At 50.9% G+C, this 14,081-nt stretch overlaps 1 protein-coding gene across 2 annotated transcripts in view; it reads right to left on the reverse strand.

Moving 5' to 3' along the window:
- The window catches only part of esr2a (estrogen receptor 2a), a 159,178-nt gene that overhangs the window by 27,793 nt on the left and 117,304 nt on the right, over nucleotides 1-14,081 (reverse strand). For both annotated transcript variants that reach the window (XM_059648914.1, XM_059648915.1), the window contains exons 6-7: nucleotides 13,002-13,140; nucleotides 305-438 (exon numbers count right to left, since the gene is read on the reverse strand). In XM_059648914.1, the coding sequence (XP_059504897.1) occupies nucleotides 305-438; nucleotides 13,002-13,140 (273 nt within the window). The remainder of the gene's footprint in view (nucleotides 1-304; nucleotides 439-13,001; nucleotides 13,141-14,081) is intronic.

Here is a 14,081-nt window from a genome sequence, read left to right on the forward strand (position 1 = left end):
TGTAGTCAGAAGCATGCATTGAGAGCATGAAGGGTTAATGGAATTCTCTCCGTGTGGAGCTGACGTCTGTCCCTGAAGATTTGCCAAAGAATTTGTGCAGTTACAAATGAGAACACATCACAACATCCCCAGTCCCAAAGTGATCACAAGCCAAGAATCTTCGTCAAAAAACAACAGGTTGAAAAGATGTGAGCAAGGTACAGAATCTCACCTTCCTTCCTATTAGTTGTGCCGTTTTATTTGCAATGACCAAGTGAGAGAGGGTTTCCTTTCAAAGAAAAATAAGCCGTTTTCTTTTACTCACTGGAGTTGAGGAGGACCATGGCTTTCAGACAGAGATATTCCTCATGTTGCAGTTTCAACTCGCGGAACCTGGAGGTTGCCGCCAGTAACATGTCAAAGATTTCCAGAATGCCTTCGACACACTGTCCCTCATCCCTACAGAGGCCAGAGAGAAAACTATTAGTGGTAACTGAGAAGGAGCAACGGAAGGAATTCAGTTCCAGGCAGAGATTCGAGAAACGGGAGAGACGGACCTTATGTGTAGCATTTCAGTGAGGGCCGCGTACCCCAGAGCAGGTTCCAGTCGCAGGGGGAAATTAAACTGTTTCCACTGGGCAGCAGGCCCCACCATCAGAACAAAAGGAGATTAATGAAGGAAACAGAGAGCTTGCCAAACCTGGCCAGCATTTCCAACATTTTGTTTTTCAGGATCAGAGGCAAGAAATGTTTAATGTAGTGAACTGCTGTGATTCAGAAAGTGTTCCCTCAGCACTGACCCTACGACAGTGACCACTCCCTCAGCACTGACCCTCCGACAGTGCGGCGCTCCCTCAGCACTGACCCTCCGACAGTGCCCACTCCCTCAGTACTGACCCTACGACAGTGCGGCGCACCCTCAGCACTGACCCTCCGACAGTGCGGCGCTCCCTCAGCACTGACCCTCCGACAGTGCGGCGCTCCCTCAGCACTGACCCTCCGACAGTGCGGCGCTCCCTCAGCACTGACCCTCCGACAGTGCGGCGCTCCCTCAGCACTGACCCTCCGACAGTGCGGCGCTCCCTCAGCACTGACCCTCCGACAGTGCGGTGCTCCCTCAGCACTGACCCTCCGACAGTGTGGCGCTCCCTCAGCACTGACCCTCCGACAGTGTGGCGCTCCCTCAGCACTGACCCTCCGACAATGCAGCGCTCCCTCAGCACTGACCCCCCGACAGTGCGGCGCTCCCTCAGCATTGACCTCCCGACAGTGCGGCGCTCCCTCAGCACTGACCCTCCGACAGTGCGGCGCTCCCTCAGCACTGACCCCCCGACAGTGCGGCGCTCCCTCAGCACTGACCCCCCGACAGTGCGGCGCTCCCTCAGCACTGGCCCTCTGGCAGTGCGGTGCTCCCTCAGCACTGACCCTCCGACAGTGTGGCACTCCCTCAGCACTGACCCTCCGACAATGCAGCGCTCCCTCAGCACTGACCCTCTGACAGTGCAGCAAACACACACACACACACACACACACACACACACACACACACACACACACACACACACACACAATTTCTCAAGTCTGGTGGACTGTGGGTTTTGGTCAAATGGATTTTTACTTGCAGCCACCCCCACCCCACCCAACCCGCATTCTGCCCTCCACACGCCGAAGCCTGAACTCTGTAATCATTCTCCCATCTATTCCTGGTGAAAATAGACTCTCTCCACTCTCTGCCACAGTGATCCACAATTTGGTGCAATTTTAAAGCACTTTGAGCAATTTTCATTTTCAGTCTGTGTAGCCTAATTCTCACCTCATAAGAGTCACTAAAGTTTGAATTTTAAAGATAAGAACATTCTCATTCTGTCCTCTCTCCAGGCTATTTCTGACTACTCCTTTCCTCCAGTCTGTCAGAACCAGTCCCTGTTGCAGTCCACCTCTAGAGGCTTCCTCAGTTCCTTCATTTTCATCCACCTCATCCTCCATCCAAACAATCTCATTCCTTTCTCTCTGGCCCATTCTGTCATCAGAAAAGGGTGAGGACATTCAGCCCCTTCAACCTGCTCTATCATTGAATGATAAACAGAATTGTTACAGCACAGAAAGGGTTCATTTGGCTCACTGGTACTCCCAGACAGGACTGGACCAGTTCTACCCCCTAGTGCCAACCTCCCGCTTTGACCCCATTCCCTACACACCATTTCTGTCCATATCGCCATCCAACACCCATCTTAATGGCTCCACTACATTACAAACTAACTGCTCACTGGGTGGAAAAGTCTGTTACCTTTACAACGTTTGTACATCACTTTAAGCCAACGCCCTCTTGTTTCAGAGATAGTAGGAGCTGCAGATGCTGGAGAATCTGAGATAACAAGGTGTGGAGCTGGATGAACACAGCAGGCCAAGCAGCATCAGAGGAGCAGGAAGGCTGGCGTTTCGGGCCTAGACCCTTCTTCTTCAGAGGGTCTAGGCCCGAAACGTCAGCTCTCCTGCTCCCATGATGCTGCTTGGCCTGCTGTGTTCATTCAGCTCTATACCCTGTAATCTCAGCCCTCTTGTTTATGCTCCTTTTTCAAACAGGAACATCTTCTCCCTCCCTACTCAGTCTAGCTCTCTGAAGATTTTGGAACACTCTCTCAGATCTCCTCTCAGCTGCCTTCTCTCCCAGGGAAACAGTCCCAACATCTTCCATCGACCCTCACGACTGAGGTTTCTCAGTGCTGGAACCACTCTTGTAAATCATTCTCCACTCTCTCCAATGCATTCAGGTCTTTCCTAAATCGTGGCACCTACAACTGCACGCAATACTCCAGCTGGGGTCTAACAAATGTCTTGTATAAGTTTACCATCACTTCCTTGCTCTGTTTTTCCACACCCCTATTCATAAAACTGAGAGCACTGTCTGCTTTTTTCACTACTCTCTTCCTGTCTTGCACCTTCAATGATCTGTACACGTACACACCTAGGTCCCCCTGCTCCTGCACCCCCTTTAGAATTGTACCCTTTGTTTTTACATGGTCTTTCAAAGTTTTTCTGATCTCACACCTCTCTGCATTGGCCCTCATCTGCCCCCTATCCACCCACTCTACCAACTTGTCAATGTTCTTTCGGAGTCCCACACTGTCCTCCCCACAACTTACAATGTTACCAAGTTTAATGTCAGCTGCAAACCTGGAAATTATCCCCTGCGCACCATGATCCAAATCATTGTATCATCACTGGCCTGTTAGTGCAGAGATGTGATGTTCCAGGCACCCATGTTTGAATCCCACCAGGGCAGATGGTAGAATTTGAATTCAATAAATATCTGGAATTAAGAATCTAATGATGACCATAAATCCATTGTCAATTGTTGGGAAAAACCCACCTGGTTCACTCATGTCCTTTAGGGAAGGAAACTGCCATCCTTACCTGGTCTGGCCTACACGTGACTCCAGCCCCAAAACAACAGGATTGACTCTGAACTGCCCTCTGGGCAATTAGGGATGGGCAATAAATGCTGCCTGGCCAGCGACGCCCTCACCCTGAGAATGAATTGTGGAAAAATGCATACCTGTTCGGACAATCAAAGGTTGGACTACTAATCCCCGGGGAACTCCAATGCATAAATGTTTGGGTTGTGGCTAACAGGTCCAGCTGATACAATTTGATCCAATTTGTTTTATGGAATAACTTCCCTGCTTTTGTTCTTTCTTTGTCAAATTAACCTGTTTAGCCATGTCCTGTCACACATTCAGTGGAGGTGAGACTCGAACCCATTACTTCTGGGTCATAAAATGTTTGCGTATCATGCCTAACACTGACCCTAAACCTCACTGATAGGAGGAGGAGGAGGCCATTCGGCTTCGCCATTCATCATAATCACGGCTGATCATCCAACTCACTAATGGAATCCTGCTTTCTGACCAGCCTTGGCCTTGAGTGTCTCAATAAGATTTGATGACAAAAACCTGTCAATGCCAGAACTGAAATCCCCAATTGATCTCCCTTCTCTTGGCAACTTCCTGTGTCAAAATGTTCCCTAATTTCGCTCCTGACTGGTCGTACAAGTTACTGCTTTTCAATCTCACTTCTCCAAGTTCTTTTCACTTTCCTGAAGGAGGCACTGAGCAACTGCCTCACAGCCTGCAAAGTCTCTTAACTGCTGGTTAAAAGCTGCAGCTTATAGCAGCTAGTCAGAGAAAATAGTGATAATGGGAACTGCAGATGCTGGAGAATCCAAGATAATAAAATGTGAGGCTGGATGAACACAGCAGGCCAAGCAGCATCCCAGGAGCACAAAAGCTGACGTTTCGGGCCTAGACCCTTCATCAGAGAGGGGGATGGGGTGAGGGTTCTGCAATAAATAGGGAGAGAGGGGGAGGCGGACCGAAGATGGAGAGAAAAGAAGATAGGTGGAGAGGAGAGTATAGGTGGGGAGGTAGGGAGGGGATAGGTCAGTCCAGGGAAGACGGACAGGTCAAGGGGGTGGGATGAGGTTAGTAGGTAGGAGATGGAGGTGCGGCTTGGGGTGGGAGGAAGGGATGGGTGAGAGGAAGAACAGGTTAGGGAGGCAGAGACAGGTTGGACTGGTTTTGGGATGTACTGGGTGGAGGGGAAGAGCTGGGCTGGTTGTGTGGTGCAGTGGGGGGAGGGGACGAACTGGGCTGGTTTTGGGATGCGGTGGGGGAAGGGGAGATTTTGAATCTGGCGAAGTCCACATTGATACCATTGGGCTGCAGGGTTCCCAAGCGGAATATGAGTTGCTGTTAGTGGTTTTCTTTATTACAGAGAGAGGGGGAGAGAGACAGGTTCCATCGACCTACATAAGAACATGAGAAAGAGCAGCAGGAGTAGGCCTTCTTAAGCCTACTTGTTGCAAGCCAAATCTCCTTCATACACAGCCCCCTCGCTCCAGCCCGCCTGCAGTCACCTTCTCTACAGCTTGAACAAGCAGCTGTGTCAACAGTACTCACAATGAGGGTCAGGTAACTTGTTTTAAACAGTATAACAATCCTTCTGACAGACTCTGATCCTTTTCCCATCTCAATCTGCAACTGAAATACAGAATAAAAATCATACAGCTGGTGAATCTATACTGCATCCACCTGGACCAAACCCTCCTCCAAGAAGCTGGCCCCTCTGAGCTGCTGGCAGTGAATCTGGGGTTAGTCTAACCAGGGTAAGGGGGTTCATACAGCTGAGGCATGACTTTCATAGCCAGGGACACCCATGTCCCACAGGCGAATGAGGGGAATGGAATTGGAAGATGGAGGTGATGGGTATTGGCGGCGAGAAGGATGAGGGAGGGATTACATTGAGATATTGGCCAATGGGTTATGCTGCGTTGAGCTGGTGTGTAGGGTAGGGTAAGGATTTTGAGGAGTGGAGGTTTGAGGGTAGGAGAAGAGGGCTGTCTGAGGGAGAGGATTGAGGAGGGGGGGTGGGTGGAGGAAGTGGAAGTACAATTATGTCTTCTCTCTTCCTGCCCACGCTTGGTGGGGGGGGCACCATCAGTCAATAGTGACGCCTGAGATATTGAGGCCGGAGTTCATGGAATCCCGCTGAAACACTCTGGTACCAGCCAATAAGGGAGTTGTTGGTGAAGCACAGAGATGGGTCACTTAACGGGCACAGACATGAGCTCAGGACATTGATAATGCAAACCACCAGCATCTTGCACCACCTCAGCAAGAATGTAAGGGGCAGAGAGCTTTAGGGGAGGGACTCCTCAAGGTTAATGGCTGCCATTGGAATGGGGATTGACTCCTGCCAGGGCAACGACAGGGAGGGAGAGGATAAAGCAAGGCTGAAAACCTCACTCGGGAGATTTTACAATGAGGATTTGTTTGCATTGCAGTGAGTGGTGAGGACGGGCCATTCTAGAAGCAGTCACGAGACTGATAGATTACACCATCCCAAACTGACGAGAGTTTGAAACTCTTCACATTAAAAGGATTTTATTAATCTCAGATGGTGCCTTTCCTAGCTGCCAGTTACTTTGGCCAACTGGCCTGTAAACGATAAATAAAACCATTTGAGGGCTCTGAAGCAAGCAGTTTAAGCTTATCCATTTATTTTTAAATTATGATGTTAGATGTTGTTTTGTTCTCCTTTGATGAGCCTTTTTCTTCCTGCATATGCCTGCTCTCTCAGTCTCTTTCATGTTCTCTTTGTCTCTCCTTCTCTCTCCCTCCACCTCTCTGGCTCTGTCTGTCTCTCTCTCTCTCTCTCTCTCTCTCTCTCTCTCTCTCTCCCCCTCCTTCTCTCTCTGTCCCTCTCTCCCCCACCAACCCCATCTCTCTGTCCCTCTCTCTCCTCTGTCTCTCTGCCCCTCCCTGCCTGTCTCACTCTCCCTCTCCCCCGTCTCAGTCTCTCTCTCTCTCCCTCAGTGTTTCATGCTCTGTCTCTCTCCCTCTCCCTCCCTTGGTATCTCAGGCCTATCCAGAACAATGGCTAAGATAACAAAGTGTGGAGCTGGATGAACACAGCAGGCCAAGCAGCATCTTAGGAGGAAGAAAGCTGACATTTCGGGCCTAGATCCTTCATCAGAAAAGGGTCTAGGCTCGAAACGTCAGCTTTTGTGCTCCTGAGATGCTGCTTGGCCTGCTGTGTTCATCCAGCTTCACACTTTGTTATCTCGGATTCTCCAGCATCGGCAGTTCCCATTATCTCTGATCTATGGTTGTTTTGATCCTTGCTTCTCTCAGGTCTCCTCATTGCACCCTCTCAAGGCACTGACCCAGCCTGGGACCCTGTCCCCAGGATTGGAGAAAGGCAATATGCCTATCATACAACCTGCACAATGGGCCGGGCCTCATGTACGAGAGGGAAACAGGTGGGAAACTCATCACAATTGAAATGGCCTTTGAGCGGCCTCCTGGGGACGTACACAGGTTGATGCAAAAGAACATTAATCTCTGCTGAGCAATGGCTGGAGAAAAAAATACCAAAAGGTCTGGAGATCATAGAACATAGAACATTACATCACAGTACAGGCCCTTCGGCCCTCGATGTTGTGCCGACCTGTCATACCAATCTCAAGCCCATCTAACCTACACTATTCCATGTACGTCCATATGCTTGTCCAATGACGACTTAAATGTACCTAAAGTTGGCGAATCTACTACCGTTGCAGGCAAAGCGTTCCATTCCCTTACTACTCTCTGAGTAAAGAATCTACCTCCGACATCTGTCCTATATCTTTCACCCCTCAATTTAAAGCTATGCCCCCTTGTGCTCGCCGTCACCATCCTAGGAAAAAGGCTCTCCCTATCCACCCTTTCTAACCCTCTGATTATTTTATATGTTTCAACTAAGTCACCTCTCAACCTTCTTCTCTTTAATGAAAACAGCCTCAAATCCCTCAGCCTTTCCTCGTAAGACCTTCCCTCCATACCAGGCAACATCCTAGTAAATCTCCTCTGCATCCTTTCCAAAGCTTACACATCCTTCTTATAATGCGGTGACCAGAACTGTACACAATACTCCAAGTGCGGCCGCACCAGAGTTTTGTACAGCTTCACCATAACCTCTTGGTTCCGGAACTCGATCCCTCTATTAATAAAAGCTAAAATACTGTATGCCTTCTTAACAGCCCTGTCAACCTGGGTGGCAACTTTCAAGGATCTGTGTGCATGGACACCTAGATCTCTCTGCTCATCTACACTACTAAGAATCTTACCATTAGCCCAGTACTTTGCCTTCCGGTTACTCCTACCAAAGTGCATCACCTCACACTTGTCTGCATTAAACTCCATTTGCCACCTCTCAGCCCAGCTCTGCAGCTTATCTATGTCTCTCTGCAACCTACAGCATCCTTCGTCACTATCCACAACTCCACCGACCTTAGTGTCGTCTGCAAATTTACTAACCCATCCTTCTATGCCCTCATCCAGGTCATTTATAAAAATGACAAACAGCAGTGGACCCAACACCGACCCTTGCGATACACCACTAGTAACTGCTCTCCAGGATGAACATTTCCCATCAACTACCACCCTCTGTCTTCTCTCAGCAAGCCAATTTCCGATCCAAACTGCTATATCTCCCACAATCCCATTCCTCCGCATTTTGTACAATAGCCTATTGTGGGGAACCTTATCGAACGCCTTGCTGAAATCCATATACACCACATCAACCGGTTTACTCTCATCTACCTGTTTGGTCACCTTCTCAAAGAACTCAATAAGGTTTGTGAGGCACGACTTTCCCTTCACAAAACTGTGCTGACTATCCGGAATCAATTTATTCTTTTCTAGATGATTACAAATCCTATCCCTTATAACCTTTTCCAACACTTTACCAACGACTGAGGTAAGGCTCACTGGTCTATAATTACCAGGGTTATCTCTACTCCCCTTCTTGAACAGGGGAACCACATTTGCTATCCTCAGATCAGTGGCAGGAAAACCTTTGTTTCTAATCTGGTGTTGACTCGAGAAGATCCTCAAACTCCTGACTTCATTGTCAAGCGATAAGTTACAGAAAATGAGAGAGAAGCAGTTTGTTAATTCATTGACTACACAGTGTCTCAGCTCAGCAGATACACCTCTGATTACATGCAACACAGAGTTAATGTCTTTGTGGAATATTAAGATGGTTTTGCTTGAATAAAGAAAGATATCCATTGCACCTCAATTTGCCTTCTAAGCCAAAGTTTAAGACCCAGTAGCTGAGTTGAGGCTTGCAGACTTAATTGATATCAAAGTGAACAAACTGTTCTCTTGGCAGAAGAACAGGAATCAAACTTTCAGTCCAATCCAATCCTAGAATGCACACAGGAAGGGGATTGTAAATCTGTGAGGCCTTCCTGAAGGTCTCATGTAGGACAGAGGGAGCAGAGAGAGAGGGAAATTCAAAGAGACGGGAAAGGGGAGATGGAAAGACAAGGAGAGCTGGAGAACAGAATTGTGCCATTCACAGATTTATTATCCAGCCAGATTTTGTCCCAAATAAATCTTCGAGACTGAAAGAGAATAATTGCCGAGGGAGTGCCGCACTGTCGGAGGGTCAGTACTGAGGGAGTGCCGCACTGTCGGAGGGTCAGCACTGAGGGAGCGCCGCACTGTTGGAGCGTCTGCGCTGAGGGAGCGCTGCACTGTCAGAGGGTCAGTGCTGAGGGAGCGTCGCACTGTCGGAGGGTCAGTGCTGAGGGATCGGGCACTGTCAGAGGGTCAGTGCTGAGGGAGCGCCGCACTGTCGGAGGGTCAGTGCTGAGGGAGCGCCGCACTGTCGGAGGGTCAGTGCTGAGGGAGCGTCGCACTGTTGGAGGGTCAGTGCTGAGGGAGTGGGCACTGTCGGAGGGTCAGTGCTGAGGGAGGGGGCACTGTTGGAGGGTCAGTGCTGAGGGAGCGCCGCACTGTCGGAGGATCAGTGCTGAGGGAGCACTGCACTGTCGGAGGGTCAGTGCTGAGGGAGTGCCGCACTGTCGGAGGGTCAGTGCTGAGGGAGTGGGCACTGTCGGAGGGTCAGTGCTGAGGGAGTGCCGCACTGTCGGAGGGTCAGTGCTGAGGGAGTGCCGCACTGTCGGAGGGTCAGTGCTGAGGGAGTGCCGCACTGTCGGAGGGTCAGTGCTGAGGGAGGGGTCACTGTCGGAGGGTCAGTGCTGAGGGAGCGCCGCACTGTCGGAGGGTCAGTGCTGAGGGAGGGGGCACTCTTGGAGGGTCAGTGCTGAGGGAGTGGGCACTGTCGGAGGGTCAGTGCTGACGGAGTGGGCACTGTCAGGGGGGTCAGTGTGAGGAAGCGGCAGATTACCTCCCAGATGGGGTTTGGAATGAGCATGTTTTTGGCCTCATGGTGACAATGCTGTCCGTTTCAGTGGTGCTTTAGTCCTGGTTCTTTTTGAAGAGAGATTATAAGGTGGAGGTGTCTCAGAGGAAGTAAACAATTTGTCAAGACCTTAAAATGTGAGGCTGGATGAACACAGCAGGCCAAGCAGCATCTCAGGAGCACAAAAGCTGACGTTTCGGGCCTAGACCCTTCATCAGAGAGGGGGATGGGGGGAGGGAACTGGAATAAATAGGGAGAGAGGGGGAGGCGGACCGAAGATGGAGAGTAAAGAAGATAGGTGGAGAGAGCGTAGGTGGGGAGGTAGGGAGGGGATAGGTCAGTCCAGGGAAGACGGACAGGTCAAGGAGGTGGGATGAGGTTAGTAGGTAGCGGGGGGTGCGGCTTGGGGTGGGAGGAAGGGATGGGTGAGAGGAAGAACCGGTTAGGGAGGCAGAGACAGGTTGGACTGGTTTTGGGATGCAGTGGGTGGGGGGGAAGAGCTGGGCTGGTTGTGTGGTGCAGTGGGGGGAGGGGATGAACTGGGCTGGTTTAGGGATGCAGTAGGGGAAGGGGAGATTTTGAAACTGGTGAAGTCCACATTGATACCATTAGGCTGCAGGGTTCCCAAGCGGAATATGAGTTGCTGTTCCTGCAACCTTCGGGTGGCATCATTGTGGCACTGCAGGAGGCCCATGATGGACATGTCATCTAAAGAGTGGGAGGGGGAGTGGAAATGGTTTGCGACTGGGAGGTGCAGTTGTTTGTTGCGAACTGAGCGGAGGTGTTCTGCAAAGCGGTCCCCAAGCCTCCGCTTGGTTTCCCCAATGTAGAGGTAGCCGCACCGGGTACAGTGGATGCAGTATACCACATTGGCAGATGTGCAGGTGAACCTCTGCTTGATGTGGAATGTCATCTTGGGGCCTGGGATGGGGGTGAGGGAGGAGGTGTGGGGACAAGTGTAGCATTTCCTGCGGTTGCAGGGGAAGGTGCCGGGTGTGGTGGGGTTGGAGGGCAGTGTGGAGCGAACAAGGGAGTCACGGAGAGAGTGGTCTCTCCGGAAAGCAGACAGGGGAGGGGATGGAAAAATGTCTTGGGTGGTGGGGTCGGATTGTAAATGGCGGAAGTGTCGGAGGATAATGCGTTGTATCCGGAGGTTGGTAGGGTGGTGTGTGAGAACGAGGGGGATCCTCTTGGGGCGGTTGTGGCGGGGGCGAGGTGTGAGGGATGTGTCGCGGGAAATGCAGGAGACGCGGTCAAGGGCGTTCTCGATCACTGTGGGGGGAAAGTTGCGGTCCTTGAAGAACTTGGACATCTGGGATGTGCGGGAGTGGAATGTCTTATCGTGGGAGCAGATGCGGCGGAGGCGGAGGAACTGGGAATAGGGGATGGAATTTTTGCAGGAGGGTGGGTGGGAGGAGGTGTATTCTAGGTAGCTGTGGGAGTCGGTGGGCTTGAAATGGACATCAGTTACAAGCTGGTTGCCTGAGATGGAGACTGAGAGGTCCAGGAAGGTGAGGGATGTGCTGGAGATGGCCCAGGTGAACTGAAGGTTGGGGTGGAAGGTGTTGGTGAAGTGGATGAACTGTTTGAGCTCCTCTGGGGAGCAAGAGGCGGCGCCGATACAGTCATCAATGTACCGGAGGAAGAGGTGGGGTTTGGGGCCTGTGTCGGTGCGGAAGAGGGACTGTTCCACGTAACCTACAAAGAGGCAGGCATAGCTGGGGCCCATGCGGGTGCCCATGGTCACCCCCTTAGTCTGTAGGAAGTGGGAGGAGTCAAAAGAGAAGTTGTTGAGTGTGAGGACGAGTTCAGCTAGGCGGATGAGAGTGTCGGTGGAGGGGGACTGGTCGGGCCTGCGGGACAGGAAGAAGCGGAGGGCCTTGAGGCCATCTCCATGCGGAATGCAGGTGTACAGGGATTGGACGTCCATGGTGAATATGAGGTGTTGGGGGCCAGGGAATTGGAAGTCCTGGAGGAGGTGGAGGGCGTGGGTGGTGTCACGGACGTAGGTGGGGAGTTCCTGGACCAAAGGGGAGAAAATGGAGTCCAGATAGGTGGAGATGAGTTCGGTGGGGCAGGAGCAGGCTGAGACGATGGGTCGACCAGGGCAGGCAGGTTTGTGGATTTTGGGAAGGAGATAGAAACGGGCCGTGCGGGGTTGGGGAACAATGAGGTTGGAGGCTGTGGGTGGGAGGTCCCCTGAGGTGATGAGGTCGTGAATGGTGTTGGAGATGATGGTTTGGTGCTCGGGTGTGGGGTCATGATCGAGGATGCGGTAGGAGGTGGTGTCGGAGAGTTGGCATCTGGCCTCGGCGATGTAGAGGTCAGTGCGCCATACTACCACTGCGCCACCCTTGTCTGCGGGTTTGATGGTGAGGTTGGGGTTGGAGCGGAGGGAGCGGAGGGCTGCCCGTTCTGCGGGGGAGAGGTTGGAGTGGGTGAGAGGGGTGGAGAGGTTGAGGCGGTTAATGTCTCGACGGCAGTTGGAGATGAAGAGGTCGAGGGAGGGTAGGAGGCCTGGGGGTGGTGTCCAGGAGGAGGACTTGTGTTGGAAGCGGGTGAAGGGGTCAGTGGAAGGAGGGTTGGGTTCCCGGTTGAAGAAGTAGGCATGCAGGCGAAGCCGTCATTTGTCAAGACCTTGTGTTTTTTTGAAAGTTACAACAACGGAATCAGCCTGCATGTGGAGAGCTTTCATAGCCCAGGTTGTCTAGTTTTTTTTATTAGTTTTTATGTCTAGCTTTAAGCAGACAGCTTTCGGGTCGTAAAGAGTTGAAAACTTCAGTGAAAATCTCTTGGCTGCTACTCTGTGAATTTTCTTCTTAATTTATTCTCCCTCCTGGTTTGGAGAACTGTATGTGAGAATCTCTTTCTGAATTTTCCTTTACTTTTGTCAAGGAGTGTGTTTATGGGATTTTAACCATACTGGAACAGTTAATTAGTATTAGTTGCCGGTATCTAATATTCTGTTAAGTTTTCCAATAGTTAAGTCATTCTAAGTTCCTTTTTCTTTTGTTTGTATTTTAACTAGAGTGTTGAAATAAATTGAGCTCTGTTTAACATTGAGTAACTTGGCCAGTTGTATCGCGTCTGGAACACAGCACTTCACATCTACCTTTAAAAAAAGGAAAGTTTAGAGTCTAGGTTCCCTTCTTCAATATTTTGAGGAGGTTAGGTCTGGTCCGTAAAAATAGGCATTTGCTAAGCGTTCACAAGGCATGGTGTGAGTTTGGAAGTTGCGAAGACAGAGACTGATCAGACTCTCCTCTTACCGATCAAGAATGAGGTCCGGGGCAAACAGCAGTTTTCCTGGATATTCAATCGACCTCCACATTAATCCAACCATGAGAACCTCCAACCAGCAACACTCCAACAACTGCACCTGGTCATGGAGATCCAGCTCAAGGAATCCTACAGGCAACAACATCACAGCATACTGCAGCTGGCTGCTCATACCCAAACATCAGGCTTAGGGACAGAGTAAAGCTCCCTCTACACTGCACCCACTCATCCCACCCCCTCCCATCAAACCCTCCCTGGACATGACAGCACAGGGTTAGATACAGAGTAAAGCTCCCTCTACACTGTCGCCCCATCAAACACTCCCAGGACAGGGACAGCACAGGGCTAGATACAGAGTAAAGCTCCCTCTACACTGTCGCCCATCAAACACTCCCAGGACAGGGACAGCACAGGGTTAGATACAGAGTAAAGCTTCCTCTACACTGTCCCCCATCAAACACTCCCTTGACAGGGATAGCACGGGGTTAGATACAGAGTAAAGCTTCTACTACGCTGTCCCCCCATCAAACACTCCCAGGGACAGGGACAGCACAGGGTTAGATACAGAGTAAAGCTACCTCTACACTGTCCCCCCATCAAACGCTCCCAGGGCAGGGACAGCACAGGGTTAGATACAGAGTAAAGCTCTCTCTACACTGTCCCCCCCATCAAACACTCCCTTGACAGGGATTGCACGGGGTTAGATACAGAGTAAAGCTCCCTCAACACCGAACCCCATCAAACACTCCCAGGACAGGGATAGCACGGGGGTTAGATACAGAGTAAAGCTCCCTCTACACTGTCTCCCATCAAACACTCCCAGGACAGGGACAGCACGGGGTTAGATACAGAGTAAAGCTCCCTCTGCACTGTCTCCTATCAAACACTCCCAGGACAGGGACAGCACGGGGTTAGATACAGAGTAAAGCTTCCTCTACACCAAACCCCATCAAACACTCCCTCGACAGGGATAGCACGAGGTTAGATACAGAGTAAAGCTTCCTCGACACTGTCCCCCTCATCAAACACTCCCTGGGGACAGCACGGTGTTCGATATAGAGTAAATCTCC

Source organism: Stegostoma tigrinum, chromosome 10 (genome assembly GCF_030684315.1).
Source record: "Stegostoma tigrinum isolate sSteTig4 chromosome 10, sSteTig4.hap1, whole genome shotgun sequence".
NCBI lineage: Eukaryota > Metazoa > Chordata > Chondrichthyes > Orectolobiformes > Stegostomatidae > Stegostoma > Stegostoma tigrinum.